This window comes from Schistocerca nitens, chromosome 7, assembly GCF_023898315.1.
Source record: "Schistocerca nitens isolate TAMUIC-IGC-003100 chromosome 7, iqSchNite1.1, whole genome shotgun sequence".
NCBI lineage: Eukaryota > Metazoa > Arthropoda > Insecta > Orthoptera > Acrididae > Schistocerca > Schistocerca nitens.
In genome coordinates, this window is record NC_064620.1 from 514,560,851 (window position 1) to 514,585,397 (window position 24,547).

The 24,547-nt window shown below is 40.5% G+C and overlaps 1 protein-coding gene across 2 annotated transcripts in view; it reads left to right on the top strand.

Annotated features, from left to right (window-relative positions):
• Positions 1-700: 700 nt before the first annotated feature.
• LOC126194989 (coiled-coil domain-containing protein 186-like) overlaps positions 701-24,547 on the top strand; it is a 200,511-nt gene continuing 176,664 nt past the window's right edge. Inside the window, exons 1-3 of one of the 2 annotated variants that reach the window (XM_049933406.1) lie at positions 701-1,104; positions 1,207-1,681; positions 7,139-7,346. In XM_049933406.1, coding sequence (XP_049789363.1) covers positions 1,011-1,104; positions 1,207-1,681; positions 7,139-7,346 — 777 coding nt within the window. In that variant the 5' untranslated portion in view covers positions 701-1,010. Of the gene's footprint in view, positions 1,682-7,138; positions 7,347-24,547 lie in introns of both variants that reach the window. The other variant, XM_049933405.1, reaches the window with a different exon arrangement.

Consider the following 24,547-nt stretch of genomic DNA (forward strand, 5'->3'; position numbering starts at 1 on the left):
TGCTGCTGCAACACGACATCACGCTGTACCTAACACTGGTGCGACCAGTGTTGGTATATGCAGCTGTTGTGTGGGGAAAAAGCCCCTTATTCTCAGCGGTACAAAAGCTCCAGAAACGAGCCCTGTAGACTGCGCTATGTCTTCTGAGAGAATACTCGACTCCCCTGCTACACAAGAACACAGACATTCCGCTCTTACAGGACAGATTCTATGAGAAGGCGGAACAATCCTGCAACCGGCTCGTCCGTGGCCTGGACCGACAGCACGTTGGCCTGACCTGCTGCAAGAATAATTTTCTCGCAGAAGACACAGAATATCGTCATCACGTAACCCAAGGACAATTCGCATTGGTAAGGTTTCCATTTTCTTCCCCACGGGAACAGTATTTTCATGCTTACACTGCTCGACATTCCGGCGTCTAGTAACACAACACAGCCACGAGGCAACGCCAACGACCCGTACCGCACTTTTCGGTTGATTCGCAAGTGGTGATGAAAAATAGTATTTTAACTGTTTAGTTTGTTTTCCAGTTCCATAATCTAAACCTCGTTGCTTAAGTTATGTTTTACGTTGTTTTTTTAATCCGCCATGAGTGTCAAAGAGCTACATAAAAAGAAAACGCTGGTGGGAGCTGTAGACTATCGACAGATGTCGACTAAACACCGTAGACGTCATCAGGGTGGCAGTCAATGAACTGCATCTCTGGCTGTCAAAACTTAGTATATAGGTTATGTTTATGTTACAGTTTAGGACAAAAAAATGAAAGTTTCTTCTCTCACAAAAGGTAGATGTAGTGTGTTGATGTGGCAAACTACTGTGCCCATCGTTGGTCGGAGGTTATTATGTAATTCGTAATGGTAGCGTATTGACATCACAATAGAGCAACAGAAAGACAAGTAATTAGCGTTTGCCGAAGTGCTTAATGGATTTAAAATATTTCTAGTAATGTTATCCTACGAGTGTACAGCATGTAAGCTGCCTACAATATTAGTTTTTAGCTGAAATGAAACATGTCTCACTGTCGTGAAGAAAATAATGAATACAATGAAATAATGACATTACATGCTAATTCAGAAAATTGTAAAGAACAGTCAGACATTTCAGGTAATTCGTCACCAGAAATGGTTGCATTAAATTGGAGTAATAACTCTCAGCACGATCAAAGTGAAACGGATAACCCGAACAGTACTTCTAACTCTTCACCAGAATTCATCACATTGGCGTCGTATGAAGACCAAAAGAATGAAGAGCTAAAAGCTGACCTATCCGTAAATCCATCAGCAAACATTACTCCGCTGAATTCGAATAACAAGTGTAATGTTAGTGATGCCGACTCAGAAAAATTAGAAAGGTTAAGTCCATCACCCGAAAGCAGACACTTTTTTAGTACTAATGTTAATGCTGAAAATAATGAAATGTCGCAGGAGTGTGACTGCGTTGCGTCTCCACACATTGTTTACGACAACAATAATGTGTGTATTCAACAAGAAAGTGAACAGTTTTCAAATGACGGAGTGACTGCGAAAGTTCTTGTAGGAAAATGTTTAACTGGTGCTAATGGAGTGAATTGTGATAGTTCTGAAGGAGAGAAAGAACTACCAAAACGTGTTGATGTGGCCCATTCTAATGTAGTAACACATCTAAGTGAAACTATAACAAATTTAAAAGCGGAAATATCAAGGTAAGTAATGTCAGCTCATATACGTACAATAAAAACATTTTATTTCCTGTACCTGTCACTTTCAGAAAAAAATGTTTACAGTCATTATCTCCGAGAATTTTACTTGATATACGGTATTTCTATCAGTTCTGCAGTGGGGAGGAGCTGACATTACTGTAGTTTATCTTTTCTTGATCTTTCATGGACACATCCAAGGAAGAATGTCCTTGTGTCTGTATGCCCTGAACTCTGTTAAATGGAACATTTTTAGCAACCTTAATATCATACAGTGAAATAGCTCCTGACTTTGATTCATCTCCAAAATTTCGAAGCAGTCTTTCATATAAATTCTTCTTTTTAATTTTTGTTAGACACATCCTGTTTACTAGTCATCACAAATGCACACCTACAAGAGAGTATAAAACAATCGAAGTTATCAAAGGCAAAATGAGGCAACTTCTCGTATTGATTATTTCCTGCCGTTAAACTGTCAGAAAGTATTTGTGTATTCAAGTTAAATGTGTTACAGTGAAATTACCAGAAAAATGCTACCTTGAAAAAGGATGCAACATTTTTTGTAATATTAAGTAGATGCAGTTTATTGTCTGTAACTAATTAGTTACTCTCCGATGTCATACGGAATAATTTTTTGGGATAACTGAACCCTTAGACAAAAGTATTCACTGCTCAAAAGAAAATGGTTAGAATAATGTGTGGGGTTCATAGTCGCACATCTTGTAGGCATCTTTTGAAAAGATTGGGAATTCTTACAACAGCCTCACAGTACATTTACTCACTAATGAAATTTGTTCTTAACAACATGGACCAGTTTGAAAACAACAGTGACATTCGTGATTATAATACCAGAAAAAAGAAGACTTACACTATCCTTTACTCAATCTGTCTTTGGCACAGAAAGGGGTAAAATATGCTGCTATAAAAATTTTTTGACAGATTACCAGATGAAATTAAATATGTGATGACAGCAGTAATTGCTTCAAAAATAAATTGAAATCATATCTCCTTGACAACTCCTCCTATACCATGGACAAATTCTTGAATAGGAATAAAGAAATCTATGAATGTAATATATGCATGTTGTGCCATTTAAGGGAATGGGGTAAATAATAGAAATAACACTGTATTGTAAAATATATATATATCTAGTCTCATATGTGCATTTCTTGTCCACTTGACACGTTTCACATCATAACGGTTACTGTACCGTGCGATTGATCGATGGAACACATAACCAACTAACTAAACAAACTTACATGACCATCTCTCTATTTATTCTAGAGCAACAAGTGTATAACAAGGATAGTGACTTATTTACAGTGATCATTGCTCATGCTTTACAGCTAATGTAGAGTCAGTTTTTGAATCTAGATAAACTATATACCTTTTGTAATAATCAGATGCTCTGTGATAAAATAGTTAGTTCTACAGGGCATTTCTTTGGTCTGTGCAGGATAATGGCAGCAGCAGCAGTAGCAGTAGCAGTAGTTCCTAATGTATAAGTAAAAGCTATGATTCCTCATGGTCAAAGCTGATACATGTAATGTTGGCATTCCTTAGTGTCTGGTTGTGAGATTTATTTTTCCCCAGCTTACTCTGTTACATCTTACTAGATAATGTTTTTTATTTGCTGTTATTAGTATTATAATTTTATCTCTGGTGGTTGTTGTTGTTGTTGTTGTTGTTGTCTTCGGTCAGCATCTCAACAAACTAAGTGACTCACAAAGAACTCTTTGATGCAGTATTCCATGCTAATCAATCCATTGCAAGCATCTTCATCTCTGCATAACTACTGCAATCTACATTCATTTGAAATTGTTTAATGGAGTCAAGTGTTGGTCTCCATATACCATATATACGTCGCGCACTTCCTTCTGTTACCAGATTGATGAGTCGTTGATGCCTCAGAAGTAGTTGTGCCATAAATTTCTGTCCTCCCTGATTTGATCCAGTATCTTCTCATCTCATTAGATGCCTGATCTACCCATCAAATCTTCAGAATTCCTTTATAGCCCCAAACTTCAAGAGCTTTTATTCTGCTCTTGACTGAACTGTTTATCATTAAAATTTCACTTCATACAAGGATAGGCTATGCTCCACACAAATATCTTCAGAAAAGAGATCCTAACTCTTCCATTTATATTCATTGTTAGAAAATAGACTTCTTATTATTGCCAGTCTGTATTTTATATCCTCTCTACTTGGGACATCATCTGTTATTGTTGCTTCCGAAATAGTAAAACGCATCTAGACCCAACTATTTTCAGGGTCTCATTTGCTAAACTAATTCACTCAGCAGTGCTCGATTTAATTCAGCTGATAGTTGCATTCTGTAGGTGGCTTCCCCTTTCATTTCTTTCCTCCAGTACATGTTCTCCTACTATTGTTACTTCTCCTACTATTGAATTCCAGTCTCCGATCGTAGCTGAATTTTCTTATCCATTAACGATCAGAATTATATCCTCCCTCGTTATGTTAGAGAACTTAAAAACATGTCCAGCTTCAAAAAACAGTTAATGACGTATCTACCTAAGCAACAGTAATACCTTCCTCTGTACATGTATGCACTTCATCTCATTACTTCCCTCTTTCCCCCCTCCTTAAATCTCCCTTCCCCAAAACTCGCTATACCAGTAAACATCTACTTTACACACCAAGATATCAATGTACATCAGCACAAATCTTCATTACTATTGCCAATTTTTCTCATGGTCATCATTATTATTTGATTTTTTTCACTGTTATTATTATTGCTTTTATCATAATCTGTATGTATAGCACCTGTTGTAAAAATACTGCCAGCATTTACTTTATTAGGTCTTAGTCTTTAGTCTTTATTCATATTGTCACTAGAGTAATCTAATTTTCTTATTAAAACTATTGTCATGATGTAACTCTGATGTGTGAAATGCTGCATGTGTGGACCACTGGTCTGATGTAAGAGAGGGCCTGATGGCCCTAATCTGATCAGTCTAAATAAGTAAATAAATAAATATGTCATCGTACATTATTTCAATCTCATCTCTACCCATGCAACTAGTAACCATATAAATTTGTTCTACTGAGGATGTTGAGTCTATCTTGGCTATGATAGTTTTGTGTTCTATTCCTTTTATTGTTAGTGTAATTTTTTGACTGCTTGTGATGCAATTAAATCCGTGAGTAGAGGTGTTGGGCGTAAGGGAAAACAATCACAGCCGTACAGCAGAATGGTGGTCGGAGGAGATAGAAGTGGCAGTTGAAGAAAAGAGAAACACATTCAACTGGTGGCTGAATGATAAATTGGAAGTAACAAAACCATTTACAAGGAAAAGAAGGATGAAGTGATAAAAGGATAGCAAAGAATGAAGTATGGAAAAGGATATGTGCCAGTGTCAGTAGCAAACTGGGATTTGGGAGAGCGAAGCAAGTGTGGTCAATATTAAAAGGACTTCGATGAGAGACAAAAGGCAAAACCAATCTTCAGCTGATAACACCAAAAGAATGGGAAGAATATTTCTGGAAATTATTGAATGAGGGTAGAGAAGAGTATGCCTAGGAACAGTGGAAGAAAAGGAGCAGGAAGGGCAGGACATCAAAGTTTTAGAAACCGAGGTGAGTAAGGTATTAAGAAAAGTGAAGAATGGTAAATCGCCTTTACCAGGCAGTATCAATATGGAGCTCTTAAAATATGGTGGTGACAAAATCATGAAACTAATAACACAGTTGTTCAACACAATGTCACATGGAGATTCAATACCCAAGGAAGTAAAGCTGGGCTATATTAATACTATATTTAAGAAAGGGGATTGCAGAAGTTGCTCGAACTACAGAGGAATTTGTGTTATAAACACATTAATGAGAATTTTTGGGAAAATAATTAAAAAAGAAGCTGGAAATAAATTTTAAAATCCAGGAAGAACAATGTGACTTCACAGCTGGTAGATCATGCGTAGACCATATTGTCACATTACAAAAGAGCTTAGGGAAACAGAGAGAAAAATAAAAAAAAAAGATCAGGATTAATTGTCATAGATTTAGTAAAAGCATATGATACAGTCCCAAGAAAACTATTTTGGAGAGCATTACATTTGACAAACATAAAGGGTCCTTTAAAGTAATAAAAGAAATATATAAAGATAACATAAATCAAATGAAAACTGGTAGTACACTTTCACAGAAATGTAGAACAAACAAGTGTCTGTTATGAGGCTGCTCCATGTCACCAACATTATTTAAAATCTATATAGATATCAGTCTTAAGATATGGTCTCATAAATGCAATAGGTTGGGACTAGAAATGAAAGATGGCATTTATTTACATCAACTGCTATTTGCTGATGATCAAATAATTATAGCACAAGATGGGGAGGATGCAAATTATATGTGTAACCAATCAGCAATGGAATACAGAAACTGGGGATTGAAGATTAATTACCAGAAAACAGAATATCTCACTAATGATCCAGATGACTCATACATAGAGGGAAAGAAAATTAAGTAGGTGAATACTTTCTGGGGATCCATTTTAGAGTTGCAGGGAAAATCAGAGGTAGAAATTAATAAAAGAATTAGCAGTGGAAGGAAGGTCATTGGGATGCCCTACTCAATCTTATGAAGCAGAAATATAATAAACCGAACCAAAAAAATCACATATAAATTAATACTAGAGGTCATAGTTATGTGTGGAGTGGAGACTTAGATTACAAATCTGAAACACCTAAGAAAACTGCAAGCAGTAGAAACGGACTTCTTTAGAAGATTGGCAAGAATTTCTAGAAAAGAGAAAGTAAGAAATGATGTAATAGTAAAAAGAATGGAAGTAAGAGAAAGAATACATGATGTGATGGATAAAAGGAAGTTACAATGGTACAGCCATGTAAGGAGAATGGAGGAAGCCAGAATTCTGAAAATGATCCTGGAATGGGAACCAGAAGGGAAGAAGAGGAGAGGACGTCCTATAACCACCTGGCTTCAAAACGTACAATTAACACTGAGAAGACTTGGCACAGAGGAAGAAGATACACAAGATTGAAACACGTGGAGGGACATCCTGAGGAGATAAATGAAGATCTTTGTGAAATATGTAATAATTTCAGGTATTTGTTATGTTGGAGAAAAATCTTTGTATAGAGGAAAATCTCAATAAATAAAAAAAGTTGTTAGTGTAATTTTTTGACTGGGTGTAATGTAATTAAATTCATGACTAGCTACAATTTTGTGTAGATCAAAAACAGAAGTGTCAAATATGCTGAGAGAGGCTCAGAAGACACATATAAATATTTCATTTAGCCTCAGAAAGGGGTATGTATAATTCTTGTAAACTTCATCTAACTTTATATATGTGTAGTTGTAATTTGTGTCAATTGATGGAATAAGGGTGATTTTTTTTTTCCTTCCTCTCTTAGTTTTTAAACATTTGCAGCTGTTCTATGAATAAATAAATGTAATCATTTAGCTTATTTTTACATTTCTTATTAGATTAGAAAGTGAGAATCAGCGATTACAAGCAGACAGATCCCATGAGGTATATGTTGTTCAGTTGGAGGCACTCGAAAAGTCTATATTGCAGTACAAAACTGATCTACAACGAGCAGAACAAATATCAAAACAACAGGCAGTGCAGGCAGAAGCCACAGCAAAACAGCAGTCTTCTGTTATACGTGATCTACAAGAAAAATTAGACAAAGTAAGTACCGTTCTTTTTATACATGTTACTGCTGTGGACGTCATCCACAAAGTAAGCCATAATGCAGTACGGAATAAAAACATACAAATATTGTAATGTATGCAATAATTTTAGTACCTAGAAAGAAAAGGCACATGAAGTAAAATTTGGAGTATGTGTAGAACAGTGTACCAAAAACATGTGAGGAGATCTCAGTGCCTTCTCTTGCATGACCAGAAATGTCAGTGGTATGCCAAGCTCAATCTAAGGAAAGTAGTAAAATTGCAACCACAAAAACTGCTACCAGTGTTCCTCAACAACACGAAAGCTGCAAAGATGGCTGAATTTTGGTATTTGGGTAATGGGTTGCCATATGATATTATTTTGGCTCCCACACGAGGTGCTGCTGCAACGGTGTTGCATATGTAGAACCATTGGACAGAAAAGAGTTGTACAGTGACAAGCAGGTGCTGGACCATGCTCTGTTACCTGATCCTGTGTGCACAATTTCTGTTTCTTGTACTCATTTATACAGGAATCATTTCACAATGATAAAGGATTTGTGATTATAATACAATTAAAATTAATACCTCAAAAAATATACACACACACAGAATATAAAAGTATACTTTATGAGGGTAGGAGAGGTGGTGGGCCACGGCATTTCTGAAGGAACCATCTCAGCATTTTTCTAAAGTTATTTAGGAAAATTATGAAAACCTTAATCAGGATGGCCGCACAGAACAAGCCCCATTCCCGAATATAAGATTGGTGTCTTAACAACTGCAAGACATGCTGATGGCAGTCTTTTTGCCAGCATCTTAGTGTCCATTCCATGTTAATTGACAATGTTCATCTGCAGAAACTGTGTGCTTGTTACACGATCTACAGATTTATCATTTACTTTTAATTCAACATTTATGTTCCCTCTTTATGCTGAAGTGTGAACTGTTTGTTTTCCTCGTGTTCAGTTTTAATCTATTACGCCTACATACTGTCCAATTGTAAACATCTTTGAGAGTTTCATTTGCTTCTTCTAATAGGAATTCTGGTGTTTCATCACTGATTTTGATTTGCTGTTATAAGCAAAGAGAATTGTCTATATAACAAGACCAGGTAGACCTTATGTACTGACAGAGTAGGACCGTTGAACTTTGTTAACGGTGGTTGTAAAAATTGCATGAAATCAGCAGAGGAAATCAGTTGCAAGTTTCCAAGGGCTACAAGCGGTTCAGCTACCACAGTGACTGTGCATGGGGAGTTAAAAAGAATGGGGTACAGTGGTCGCATAGATCCTCTTAAACCACACATTTCATTGGTAAGCTTAACGGCGCTTGAGGTGGTGTAAAGAGTGGATGTTTATACCCTTTGTCAATCTCGTGGACAGGCTTGGGTTGGGCAAATATGTAAAGGTGTTTTTTGTGGTTAGGGCATGCTCCCCTTACTGCACTTGAGAAAGCACTAAATGTGGAAGGGTAGGAATACCTTTGACAGCATTGTGTACTACTCAACAGAGGCACATTTTGTGGGCTATGATTGATTGTACCAGCATGACACTGTGCCCTATCATAAAACAGCATCTGTGAGGCAATGACTTTTGGGCAGTAACATTTTTGTGATGGACTGGTTAGCCTTATCAGAGTCCCAACTGAATTCAGTGGAACACTTTTGGGATGAGTTGTTGTCTACTTTGCTCCAGACCCCAATGTCATCACTACTCCAGAATGAGATTTTCACTCTGCAGCGGAGTGTGCGCTGATATGAAACTTCCTGGCCGATTAAAACTGTGTGCCGGACCGAGACTCGAACTCGGGACCTTTGCCTTTCGCGGGCAAGTGCACTTGCACTTCGAGTCTCGGTCCGGCACACAGTTTTAATCTGCCAGGAAGTTTCATCATCACTACTGTCGCTGGTTTCAGCTCTTGTGGAAGAATGGGTTACCATTTCTCCACAGACATTCGGACACGTCATTGAATATGTCCCCAGCAGAGTTCAAGCCATTAAAGAGACAAAATGTGGACACACCTCATCTTTATATTTGTGTCTGGATACTATTGATCAGATAGTATGTATGTTTCTCACCTGACAATCCTTTTACTAAAATTTTACCATCAACAAATGTGTAAACTATCTCTACTGTTGCACCCTATTTTCCAAATAAGATTGGCACCACTTCTTGCTTTTGAATTTTTTAGTCAGCAATGTTAAATATATTGGACAAGTCTACAAATATGACTAACACAGCCATCCTCGTGAAGAGCTTCAAGTACTACTTTTGTGAGCTCTGTAATGGCCAATATTGTACTTTTCCCACTTCAGAAACCAAATTGTGCCAAGTTAAAAATATTGTGCAACTTGTATAACTTATTAGTCTTTCCTTCATGATTGATTCCATTATTTTTGAGAATGCAGGCAGCAGTGAAACTGGTCAGTAGTTTTCAAACTCTTCGCACTACTTTTCCTTGGTAATGACGCAGCTCATACGTTTTAGATTCACTTGAACTGAAGGACTGGTTTATTATGTTTGTTAATAGGGCTTGTATGCACTCTATGCATGCCTCTAGAACAGAAACAGGAGCCTCACATAAACCTGCTGATTTCTTATTTTTTAATTTCTGTGGTGTTTTCCTGACTTCAAACTACATTGTGGGAAACATCATTGTGCATAATACATATATTTTGAGAATATTTTGTTGCCAACTTCTCCACAATAACAGAGAAATAGCCATTTACAAAATTTGCCAGTTCTTGAGGATTTTGTATTATTCTGTCCCCTTCTTCGATTTGCATGTTATTATACTTTCTTGCCTTTTGCAGTTTCTTGTTTTTGAGATCCCATGCTACTAAACTTTCATTTCCAGCATTATATATTTATTTGTTTTTGAATGACTTTTTTGCAGCAAGTAGTACCATCTTGTAAATTTTAATACCTCTGATAATAATCTAGGAACTGCAAATTATTGTTAATCTTTTATGAAGAACTGGGAAATATAAGGACTGGAAGGACTTTCTGATACTTGCGGTCATCCATCTATTTTCCGTGGATGCTGCTGCAGAAGTGGCTACTTTTGGAAATGTCCCCTAAAAAATTATTTTAAACATTGTGCAGAGTTTAGAGATCATAGAATCTGTATTGTGTTCCATATAAACTTTATCCCAGATTTGATTTGTCAATGCCCTAGAAAAAAATATGTATTTTCCATTCTGAGAAGTTCCTTTTATAGACCTGCAGTTTTGCAGATCTACAAAAAGGCCAAGATCTCTAACAAGTATTTTACAATTTTAGGTGCCGATATCTGTAAGCATGTGGCCTAAGGATGACGCTGGACTCTTTGATACCCTAATGGCAATATTTTCCACTTGTGCCACACCTAAAGTGCCCAAAATATTTAAGAAATTATTTCTAATTCCACGCTCAACAGCTATGTTAATATTCATGTCTCCACATATTATGATGTTAGTTTTGGTGACTGGGACTTTTTCAGGACCTCAGTTAATTTGTTAAAGAAAGTGTCCACATTACTGCTAGCTGAGCAATACACACCCAGAGTAAATAACTTCCTATGATGGTGTAGCTTTGTTGGTTCAGTGGCTGCCAATTCAGATGTTTATTTACTCTAATTGTGGTTAGATCTTATCTAGCTTTGTCATGTGTGTAACCTCTGATACAAGTACTTGCTCCCCCATTCCCCCATTCTAAAGTAGCAACTTGCATATCCAGATAATGATATCACAACACACTGTATTTCATTTTCTCTGCACCAGTGCTCTGTAATGCACACTGTGCTGTTCCAAGACTGTAAGTCATCTTCAAGCTGGTGTACTTTATTTTCAATTGATTTATTTTAATTTTGTTGAATAATAGATAATGCTGAGAAAATTTGAGTGGTATTTGTGCACTTCATTGTAGTACATTCTACAGGGTGTTTCAAAAATGACCGGTATATTTGAAACGGCAATACAAACTAAACGAGCAGCGATAGAAATACACCGTTTGTTGCAATATGCTTGGGACAACAGTACATTTTCAGGCAGACAAACTTTCGAAATTACAGTAGTTACAATTGTCAACAACAGATGGCGCTGCGGTCTGGGAAACTCTATAGTACGATATTTTCCACATATCCACCATGCGTAGCAATAATATGGCATAGTATCTGAATGAAATTACCCGAAACCTTTGACAACGTGTCTGGCGGAATGACTTCACATGCAGATGAGATGTACTGCTTCAGCTGTTCAATTGTTTCTGGATTCTGGCGGTACACCTGGTCTTTCAAGTGTCCCCACAGAAAGAAGTCACAGGGGTTCATGTCTGGCGAATACGGAGGCCAATCCACGCCGCCTCCTGTATGTTTCGGATAGCCCAAAGCAATCACACGATCATCGAAATATTCATTCAGGAAATTAAAGACGTCGGCCGTGCGATGTGGCCGGGCACCATCTTGCATAAACCACGAGGTGTTCGCAGTGTCGTCTAAGGCAGTTTGTACCACCACAAATTCACGAAGAATGTCCAGATAGCGTGATGCAGTAATCGTTTCGGATCTGAAAAATGGGCCAATGATTCCTTTGGAAGAAATGGCGGCCCAAACCAGTACTTTTTGAAGATGCAGGGATGATGGGACTGCAACATGGGGCTTTTCGGTTCCCCATATTCGCCAGTTCTGTTTATTGACGAAGCCGTCCAGGTAAAAATAAGCTTCGTCAGTAAACCAAATGCTGCCCACATGCATATCGCCGTCATCAATCCTGTGCACTATATCGTTAGCGAATGTCTCTCGTGCAGCAATGGTAGCGGCGCTGAGGGGTTGCCGCGTTTGAGTTTTGTATGGATAGAGGTGTAAACTCTGGCGCATGAGACGATACGTGGACGTTGGCGTCATTTGGACCGCAGCTGCAACACGGCGAACGGAAACCCGAGGCTGCTGTTGGATCACGTGCTGCACTAGCTGCGCGTTGCCCTCTGTGGTTGCCGTACGCGGTACCTTTCCAGCATGTTCATCCGTCACGTTCCCAGTCCGTTGAAATTTTTCAAACAGATCCTTTATTGTATCGCTTTTCGGTCCTTTGGTTACATTAAACCTCCGTTGAAAACTTCGTCTTGTTGCAACAACACTGTGTTCTAGGCGGTGGAATTCCAACACCAGAAAAATCCTCTGTTCTAAGGAATAAACCATGTTGTCCACAGCACACTTGCGCGTTGTGAACAGCACACGCTTACAGCAGAAAGACGACGTACAGAATGGCGCACCCACAGACTGCGTTGTCTTCTATATCTTTCACATCACTTGCAGCGCCATCTGTTGTTGAAAATTGTAACTACTGTAATTTCGAAAGTTTGTCCGCCTGAAAATGTACTGTTGTCCCAAGCATATTGCAACAAACGGTGTATTTCTATCGCTGCTCGTTTAGTTTTTATTGCCGTTTCAAATATACCGGTCATTTTTGAAACACCCTGTATCTTCTGTTTACATAATGAAGAAATCTCTAAACTGATTCAGAGGGGAACATTGTGTCATGTTTCAATGTAAAAAGGCCTAATCCTCCTAGCCATGACAATAGGTTTCTGACCACATGTGGCCCCACACCCACCTGCTATACCCTCACCAGTTAATGTCGTCAAACTCTCTTTCCCAGTCCTGTAGAGGTGCAGAACATGCTTAGTGTAATGTAATTCAAGTTTGATTCTGTCGTCTGTGAGCTGGACTTGTGATGCAGTCGTCATTGCATTGATTTCCATTGTCCAGAAATGACAAATGCCTAATACTGCATTGGGCACATGAATGCTGTCATTGACATGTTGAATGACAAAATTCTAACTTTTCAGTCAAGTACAACTCTGCTAGATCCTAGAGGAAAGGCTGCATAGGTTAAGTGCTGCTAAGTGACCACTCTCTGCAGAATTACTTAATTTGTTAGTAAAGCAGGTAAACACTAATGATAGTGGATTGGGACTTCATTGGTTTCGATAATCAATCGTGGCCTCTGTGTATCGAATTTAGTCTGATCAGGTACACCAGAAAGATTGTAGAGCTTGAGTTATTGCCTCTCATGTAGGCAACTCCTTATGATGACACTGTCCAATGGCATTTGGGAGGCATAGAATGTGCAAGCCATCTTTGAAGTGTAAGGGGTCACACTGCTTCTCAAACTGCTCATTCATCTGGCATATTGACCATTGAGCATATTTTCATCTTGGTTGGTTGGCAACATACACTCCTGGAAATTGAAATAAGAACACCGTGAATTCATTGTCCCAGGAAGGGGAAACTTTATTGACACATTCCTGGGGTCAGATACATCACATGATCACACTGACAAAACCACAGGCACATAGACACAGGCAACAGAGCATGCACAATGTCAGCACTAGTACACTGTATATCCACCTTTCGCAGCAATGCAGGCTGCTATTCTCCCATGGAGACGATCGTAGAGATGCTGGATGTAGTCCTGTGGAACGGCTTGCCATGCCATTTCCACCTGGCGCCTCAGTTGGACCAGCGTTCGTGCTGGACGTGCAGACCGCGTGAGACGACGCTTCATCCAGTCCCAAACATGCTCAATGGGGGACAGATCCGGAGATCTTGCTGGCCAGGGTAGTTGACTTACACCTTCTAGAGCACGTTGGGTGGCACGGGATACATGCAGACGTGCATTGTCCTGTTGGAACAGCAAGTTCCCTTGTCGGTCTAGGAATGGTAGAACGATGGGTTCGATGACGGTTTGGATGTACCGTGCACTATTCAGTGTCCCCTCGACGATCACCAGTGGTGTACGGCCAGTGTAGGAGATCGCTCCCCACACCATGATGCCGGGTGTTTGCCCTGTGTGTCTCGGTCGTATGCAGTCCTGATTGTGGCGCTCACCTGCACGGCGCCAAACATGCATACGACCATCATTGACACCAAGGCAGAAGCGACTCTCATCGCTGAAGACGACACGTCTCCATTCGTCCCTCCATTCACGCCTGTCGCGACACCACTGGAGGCGGGCTGCACGATGTTGGGGCGTGAGCGGAAGACGGCCTAACGGTGTGCGGGACCGTAGCCCAGCTTCATGGAGACGGTTGCAAATGGTCCTTGCCGATACCCCAGGAGCAACAGTGTCCCTAATTTGCTGGGAAGTGGCGGTGCGGTCCCCTACGGCACTGCGTAGGATCCTACGGTCTTGGCGTGCATCCGTGCGTCGCTGCGGTCCGGTCCCAGGTCGACGGGCACGTGCACCTTCCGCCGACCACTGGCGACAACATCGATGTACTGTGGAGACCTCACGCCCCACGTGTTGAGCGATTCGGCGGTACGTCCACCCGGTCTCCCCCATGCCCACTATACGCCCTCGCTCAAAGTCCGTCAACTGCACATACGGTTCATGTCCACGCTGTCGCGGCATGCTACCAGTGTTAAAGACTGCGATGGAGCTCCGTATGCCACGGCAAACTGGCTGACACTGACGGCGGCGGTGCACAAATGCTGCGCAGCTAGCGCCATCCGACGGCCAACACCGCGGTTCCTGGTGTGTCCGCTGTGCCGTGCGTGTGATCATTGCTTGTACAGCCCTCTCGCAGTGTCCGGAGCAAGTATGGTGGGTCTGACACACCGGTGTCAATGTGTTCTTTTTTCCATTTCCAGGAGTGTATTATAGGAGTCCTCCACCAACCATTGTTGATGCTTTATTCAAACCATACACAATTCCAAACATCAGAGATATTACACAGTGCCATAGTCTAAAACGTGAGAGTACAATAAAAGACTACTGAATTCATACTGACAAGAAGTCAGTCTGCAAGCAAACATTAACAGTTTGTAAAACTAAGGTAGTAGCTAAGGTTGTGTGTGCAGTAAACTGTAATGTGACAGTTAGCATTCATTATGCATTATGCATTATCATACTGCAAAGGGAGGATGCAGTTTCAGTATGGACATCTCAGTCTACCCACTGATAATGTTCACCATAAATGCATCAACATGCCAGGGAACAATTGTTTAATGGGGCCCAGCCACCTTCCACATGATAAAATTCACAATCTGGGACTGCCATGCTCTTTCTGATGCCATTTGTGGGTTACTATAGCTGATGCAGGTGTTTAGTGGATTACTTTCTCCAAAGGGACTACCTCAGTTACTGTTGCCATCTGTGCATGGCCAGAATGTCAAAGGTACAAGGTTCTGATAGGACACAAAGTGACTGCCCAAAGGATACACCCAGTACTGAGAGTAGAGGGAGAACATATGTCAGCTTTGAAGACAGCACTCAGTGTCCTTGAATTCAAGCAGGTTTATACCTGAGTTGGTACCATAGCAAGTTCTGCAGATGTCAGCACTGTATGGCCAACTACATGCTAGAGGTGTGACTTCATAGATTCCTCTTCTGCTTTCCATAGTCCCCTGAAGTAGGGGTGCTTGATGGTGTAAAATATTTCAGTTGATTATCTTTGAGGTTGATAAGTTCACCACACTCTTAACTGTAAAGTCATTGTAGTTTGAAACTTCCTGGCAGATTAAAACTGTGTGCCGGACTGAGACTCGAACTCGGGACCTTTGCCTTTCGCGGGCAAGTGCTCTGCGGTAGAGCACTTGCCCGCGAAAGGCAAAGGTCCCGAGTTCGAGTCTCTGTCCGGCGCACAGTTTTAATCTGCCAGGAACTTCCATATCAGCGCACACTCTGCTGCAGAGTGAAAATCTCATTCTGGAATCATTGTAGTTTGTTATGTGCAGATAAAAGTGTAATTCCTTTGTCACTGTCTGTGGGAGTACATTTTCCTTTTCTCTCAACAAATCTGAGGGCAGACTAAATCTCTAGCTAGGTAAGTGGATGGCTTTGGTTGCCATTCATATGATTAGAGTAATGTAGTCATTGTCATCAGCCTAATTCAGTCTTCTGCAATTCTTTATAGAAATGTGTCCTACGTATATGGTTCCACAATGCTGGAAGGAGTGACATGTGTGTAACATATATACTGGAAGTTGATGCATAATTTGAACCACAGCTTGTGACATTAGCCTGAAACATTTTAAACGTCTTAATATCTATCACTTCCATGTTGTCTTCTGAATTAAAATTTTCTTCACAGCACAGCTAGTAACAGTTGTGACATTCCTTGCAAAGTCTTCCTTGCTCATCCAAGATGAGATTCTGTAACTGATGGTTAACTTACCGCCCCCCCACCCCCCCATTCACAAAATACCCTCTGCACCAACGAAAAGGTGCAAATTCTTTAATTTCCTGTTGTGCAGAATACAGGAACTGACTTTCAACAACACAATAGTATTGCCATATTCATTGTGTTGTCCAGTGGCAAATGTCCTTCTGTGATAACATTTTGACAGTCACATGGAGTGAGCGATCTCATTATCCTGATTCTGTGTTTAATTTATGGTTATTAGCAAACCAACATTGTATTTAAATTTTTTTTGAGTGATAAATCTGTATGTAGCAATTTGTCATCAAATTTAATGGCTGACGTAGATGAACTTACCACTGCTTGCGGCACCTCATTGGTACTGTGCTATGAGTGAAGGAAGCAGCTTACTCCAGAGGAGCACCAAATAGTTACCAAACCTGCGCTAGGTGTGGTAAAAGTGACAGAGCGCAGATGCTACTCCCATTCAAATGTGATACCATGATAAAGATGAGTGATGCAGATGGAACTAGAAGGTAGTTAAACTGCTGAAACTGTTTGGATTCTGGAAGGTCTCATGATTAGGTGAAATTAGTTTGACATTCTTTATTAGATTTCCTAGGTAATAGTGTGAAATTGAAATTGTAGTTTTGTGCAGATATGTTGAGCAGATAACTTGTAACCAGTTTCTGGGACAGAGCATGGGTAAACAGCTACAAAAAGCACAGCTTACCCACAGTAGTACCACATAGTATTATTTACAGAGTCTACCTGTAGCAGAATTCTGACTTTGAATGTCATCTTCTCAATTTAAACTAGAAATGATTATCATAACACCAGTGAAGTGAAACACAAGTTGCACTCGTTGAACATCCTAAAATATATATGTAGAAATAGCCAGGTGGTTGTAGTTTTTCTATACAGATGGAATACTTTTGATACTGTATAGTGTTGATTATAACTAAAGACAGACTTATCCACATGAGGTGTATAATCAGATTTGCTAGTATACCGAGGACTTTCTTACTCCCAAAATGCAACACGTGTTCTTGGTTAGTCATGTACTGGGAGAAAAGATATTTCTTGAATGCAGCAGTGATGTATGATATGTCAGTATTATTTATTTTATAGATTAATCACTTGATTATTATTGCAAAACCTATATCTTCACATATGACACAATTTTCTTGAGTGAATATTAACCTGCTGAAAGAATTAGCAGCTGACTGTAAAAGTAGAAAAATATGAGCATAATCACTTCCAGAATTGCGAAAATGTATATGCCCTCGCTTACATCATGGGTGTGATAGTTTGGATTCATAGTGCTATGCAAAACCTGAGAATAACATGCAGATATGAAGCAGTCAGTGGTCTTATGACAAAATCAGTGAGCTCGTGTTGTCAGTGGCCTTATAACATCATTATAATTGCCCTGAGAAAGGCTGCTTCAACATGGCTGAAATGTAGGTTATTTTAGTTGTTTAAGAATTTTATAAGATGATGTGGCATTACACCCAGAAGAATTTTAATGAAATGTGTCATGATGAGGTATATTATTCCTCCCATTGTCTCATCAATCTTTTTAAGCCATTCCTAACTCAGCGTTGATGATCATCAACTGCAATTTGTCAGTATTGTGGGGGTGAGAATTCCAGCTACCTACATACACTTAATTTAGGATCTGTGGCATGCAAACAACTGTGTGAGAAAATGATGCAGTGTTTGTTCTTGTGCTCTGCATGCCAGATAATTTTATAAGATGATGTGGCATTACACCCAGAAGAATTTTAATGAGATGTGTCATGATGAGGTATATTATTCCTCCCATTGTCTCATCAATCTTTTTAAGCCTTTCCTAACTCAGCGTTGATGATCATCAACTGCAATTTGTCAGTATTGTGGGGGTGAAAATTCCAGCTACCTACATACACTTAATTTAGGATCTGTGGCATGCAAACAACTGTGTGAGAAAATGATGCAGTGTTTGTTCTTGTGCTCTGCATGCCAGATAATGGAATGTTCCAATAATATCATGACAACATTTCCGATCATCTCACAGGACACACAGCAAAAAATTTTTTCACTCTTCATCTTATTCTGTGATTAACAGCTGATGTATACGTAACAGATAGGCTTATGGTAAAGTAAATAGGAGACTTCAGTTCATTTGTAATGCGACACGTCCACCTGAAAGATTCATACCCACAGCCTGTGTGATGTAATGTCTGCAGTGGGTAATCACTGGGGAAACTACTAACTTCTATGCAACTCTAAACCTGGTCTAGCTGACTATGCTATCAATATAATAGAGGGAAACATTCCACGGGGAAAAATATATCTAAAAACAAAAGATGATGTGACTTACCAAACGAAAGCGCTGGCAGGTCGATAGACACACAAACACAAACATACACATACACACAAAATTCAAGCTTTCGCAACAAACTGTTGCCTCATCAGGAAAGAGGGAAGGAGAGGGAAAGACGAAAGGATGTGGGTTTTAAGGGAGAGGGTAAGGAGTCATTCCAATCCCGGGAGCGGAAAGACTTACCTTAGGGGGAAAAAAGGACGGGTATACACTCGCGCGCACACACACACATATCCATCCACACATATACAGACTATGCTATCATCTGTTTATTGTATTAACTATCAACCACATTCAACTCTAATTATAAATTGGTATCAGTTTGTTTGGCAGTAAATAAGTCATCATTGAACTATTATAATGAAAGGGAGATTCTTCTATATGATTTTTCAGTTATTTATGCAGCAGCAATTTATCAGTATTCACTGCTGGATAGAGGCCTGCTCTAGGCTTTTGCTGAACTATTATCTTAAGCTTTACACATCCATGATTCTCCTGTATGTTTTAAAATGTCATAAATTACCTGCCAAGAGGTCATCATCGCAGTACTTTCTTATCTCTTGGTATCCAGCAAATAAACAGTTTACCATCCATTCACTCGGTACCATCCATTCACTGTCTTGCCCACCTTTGTTTTCATTTTTATTACAGACATAATCACATCTTCCACTCCAGTCTATGTTCTGACCCATTCGTCCATTTCTTTGGCTCCCTTGGTAATCCCGAACATGCATTTCTCCAGTACTTGCTGAGTATTTGTGATTTTTCAGATTGGTTTTACATTGAAAGTTATAAATAGACAAGCCTGCCTGGCTAGCTGCGTGGTCTAACGCGTTCCTTCCCAAGTGGGAGGGTATGCCAGTCCCTGGCACGAATCTGCCCGGCAGGTTAGTGTCGAGGTCCAGTGTGCCGGCTAGGCTGTGGATGGTTTTTAAGGTGGTTTCCCATCTGCCTCAGCGAATGCAGGCTGGTTCCCCTTATTCCGCCTGAGTTACACTATGTTGGCAATTGACACGCAAACACTGTCTTTACATATGTGTACACCATAATTACTCTACCACGCAAACATTTGGGGTTACACTTGTGTGGTATGAGATGTTCCCAGGGGGGTCCACTGGGGGCCGAACTGCACAATAACCCTGGGTTCGGTATGGGGAGGCAGTAGGGTGAGTGGACTGCTGTAGCCTGTTGTGGGGTTGTGAACTACTGAGGGCTACGACGGGGATGAAGCATATCTGTTGTTTTTAGGTCCCTGGTTCAAATACACAATACACAATATAAATAGAGAACTATACTTTTCAGCCTCGATGACTTGCTAAGAAGCTGAAACCAGACTTCCAAGAGGCTGACAACTCTTTAGTGAGTGTGTGCTTCGCCAACAGGGAGCACCAGCTGTTGCAGTGCTGTTTCCTTTCATGTGCTGCAAGCCCATCCTGCTACTATGCTTCTTCCTCTCTGCCTATCCATTAGATGATCTTTTTGGTGCCAACCACACTTGGGTTTTGTTTCTGATTTTGGACATCTCCCCCCCCCCCCCCCCCTCCCCCATCCAGGTGCCATAGCACTTTACACACCTTTTCATCCTAAACTATTTAGGCTAGTCTCTATTGCCATTGCTGAGACTGGGTGGCACCTATGGGGAGAGCACCCATTCGGAGTGGGTGGCACAATGGCAGGTGAATCGCACATGAAGCGGATTAGGCTTTCCTCCACTGGTGGCCACATGACCCCAGCAGTCTCTTCTGGAGGAAAAGATTCTTACAATGCTGAGAGGTATGGCCCCAAAATATTTCTTTTTCTGGCTGTGACATGAGCAGAACATAGGGCTAAGAGACAAAGGGAGAAATAGTCCCTCCAATACTTAGTTTGCTCTAGGACCTATGGGGTTCCTTTTTGCCCACAAATTCATTATTCTTTGTTTAGAAGCTTTAGGGTAGGTGTGGGGAAAGTAGCAGTGACCTCTACAATGAAGAGTGGTTCAGTTTCAATTAAAACGGCATCCCCTGCCCAGTCATGAGCACTGTTCACATCTGATAAGCTCAGTGACATTTCTGTAACTATCTCCTCCCATAACAGTCTCAGTATGGTACAGGGTATCATCTTCCACCATAAACTCCTTTTACAGACAGGTGACGAGTTATTTGTCAATTTAGGGTGATGTGTCATACATTTTTTCCATCATGTCCAATGGGGCCTAAAGGACAATAGTGTTGCTACTGGGACTTCATCTTGGTCTTTGAAGGTGAACCATTCAAGGTGATGGTGTACTGATGTGATGTAGAACAATGTGTACCCTCTCATGGCAGACTTCAAGTCCATGAGATTCAGACATATGTTTTCACATTGTAACACTAGCCCCATCTGTCGGGATTTATGGGTGTCAGTTGCACACAAACATTCCTTGTGCTGCCCCCCCCCCCCGTCCCCTCCCATTCCTGCCTCCCCCCTCCCCTCTTCCCCCTCCCCTCCCTACTGTGTGGACTGCACCATTTTCCAACAAGAAAAGAAAATCCAAGAATATAAGACTCTTAATTGACTGACATATCAAGAGACTATGAAGAAATATGACAATGATGTATACTATGGTTGCATTGTCATCCTTCTAGCAACAGTACGTTTGCCTGTTGTGCCCTCTATGTTGGGCCCTCAGGGCCACTCAGATACACCTGCTTCCATGGTGGATGGGGGCCCTCCTCCTACTCTTTCGCTCCACACGCACTTTGGGAGCATTGCTCCTCTTCTGTTAGTGAAGTCAATCCCCAACCCGACATCTCTCACTGGGAAAGTGCCCCTTGGGATGCTCCCCTTGCAGATTTCTGCTGATCTGCAACTGGACACCAGCCAGTTGCTGAAGAAGTCATGGGCTGAAGGTCGCAGTACTTGATGTAACTCATCTGTCCCTGAAACTAAGGCCAGTATTACACTATCAAATTTCTTTGTCAAAGGTGATGTGTCAAATATTTATGTCAAAGAAGTTTGATGGTGTAATAGGGCACTTTGTCAAATCTTGTCTGTCGTCAAATAAATTTGATGAAATCAAGGTCCTCGCTGTAGATTTGATCATAAAAGTCGCTTGTCTTCTCTTCGCTGCAATGTGACATGTTACCACGTGGAGTGCTAGCATTGCTGCAGCATTCTGTCATCTGTAGTATGTTTATAAACATGGCCAGTAAATACAATTGGTGTGTACTGACAACTACAAAATTAATAGAGATGTATGAAGCTGATGAGGCGCTTTACCATGTGAGGCACCCTGAATAAAAAAAAAAAAAAAAAAATAGATTAAGAAGATTGGAGACCTGACCTAACCTAACCCAACCCTCTCCTGTAGCAAGAAATCAGAGTGTTACAGTGAGCCTGTCATCTACAAATGTAGCAGTTCTTAAGTGAGTATTGTGCTTTATGATATGAGGATACACTTCACTGAGTGAATACTGAAATGTATGCTCATCCATTTGTAAGTAATTCATATTCGACTTGATGTCCTCCGCTATAAGATCACGTAACAAGTTTTGTTGAATGCTTTTATCGTCTCGTCGTAAAACGCACAGCTTCACCCATGTACGTCTCCTTTTTTTCCCTGCTTCTCTGCCACATGTGCACACAGTGGAATTGTGGTACATGCAACTGGTGCAGTTAATAACAAGTTGTTGTTGTCAGCCATCTTGAACTTTGATGAAAAATATGATGACAGTGCCACATCAAAGACCTTTGTCAGATAAATTTGACGAATATTTGATCAAATCTTTGACAAAGAAATTTGATAGTGTAATACCGGCCTAAGGCAGACAAGCACAAGTATCGAAATAATCTGAGTAGAAGAAGGATAAGAAGAATTCCTCCAAGAAGGAGACTGACAAAGAAATTTGATAGTGTAATACCGGCCTAAGGCAGACAAGCACAAGTATCGAAATAATCTGAGTAGAAGAAGGATAAGAAGAATTCCTCCAAGAAGGAGACTATAGTGGCCCCTATTTCACAGGACCTTGTGTGTTCCATCTGAAGCAGGGTTCCTGCTAACTCCTGTGGCACCGAATTCCCCCACACTACCTAATTCAGAACCAATGTGTATTGATGCCATGTCCTTGCAGTTGATGGCAGCTGATGACCCTGGGGCATGACTTGCTTTCGTGGTCCCTTTATGCCCCACAGGGTACTGATAGTGTGATTCTCCAGTGGATCTGTAGTGGTTATTTCCACTACGTTGCTGAGCTTCGACATCTCTTCTGCATCACTCTGCTTTGTGCATTACCCTCCAGGAAAAGTGGTTCCCAGTAATGTAGACCCCTACCCTACATGGCTATCAAGGCTATTTTATGAATCACGCTGACTTTGAAAGAGTGTTGGACAGAGTTTGCACATAAATTCTGACCTCTGTCTACAGCATACATGTGCCACTCAATACATCTTTGGAGGCTGTGACTTTTTGTGTGAGCATGTCTCGGGGTTTTACTGTCTGTAATGTATGTCTCCTTCCAAATGGTGAAGTGTCTCAGAATATGTTGTCTGCACGGATTTCTTGGCTTCCCCCACTCTTCCTAATTCTGGATGTCTTCAATGCCCACAACCCCATGTGGGGTGGAACCACAGTTACGGACCACAGCAAAGTTATCGAAAACTTGCCCAGAGCTTGATCTTTGTCTCATGAATAGTGTGGCGTTGTTGTTGTTGTTGTTGTTGTTGTAGTCTTCAGTCCTGAGACTGGTTTGATGCAGCTCTCCATGCTACTCTATCCTGTGCAAGCTTCTTCATCTCCCAGTACCTAATGCAACCTACATCCTTCTGAATCTGTTTAATGTATTCATCTCTTGGTCTCCCTCTACGATTTTTACCCTCCACGCTGTCCTCCAATACTAAATTGGTGATCCCTTGATGCCTCAGAACATGTCCTACCAACCGATCCCTTCTTCTAGTCAAGTTGTGCCACAAACTACTCTTCTCCCCAATCCTATTCAGTACCTCCTCATTAGTTATATGATCTACCCATCTAATCTTCAGCATTCTTCTGTAGCACCACATTTCGAAAGCTTCTATTCTCTTCTTGTCCAAACTATTTATCGTCCATGTTTCACTTCCATACATGAGATACTTTCACAAACGACTTCCTGACACTTAAATCTATACTCAATGTTAACAAATTTCTCTTCTTCAGAAACACTTTCCTTGCCATTGCCAGTCTACATTTTATATCCTCTTACTTCAACCATCATCAGTTATTTTGGTCCCCCAATAGCAAAACTCCTTTACTACTTTAAGTGTCTCATTTCCTAATCTAATTCCCTCAGCATCACCCGACTTGATTCAACTACATTCCATTATCCTCGTTTTGCTTTTGTTGATGTTCATCTTATATTCTCCTTTCAAGACACTATACATTCCGTTCAACTGCTCTTCTGAGTCCTTTGCTATCTCTGACAGAATTACAATGTCATCGGCATTGTGGCATATGGTTCTTATTTGGCCATTACTCTTATGGAACAATCAGTACACCGGGAAAATTTCAAACATCACAACAATTCTACTACAGATACTCACATGCTTGTTTGACTCATGGACCAAGTGTCACAGGAAAACAAATATGTTTTTACTGACAGATACTCAATACCTCATGAAAACCAGCTAAGAAAATTCCAGGAAATGATTTTCATAGGAGCACCTGCAAATATTCTTCAACCCTATACACACTCTTCCAATAGGGCTTGAGAAGACATATGTTGTTATTAGAGTAAA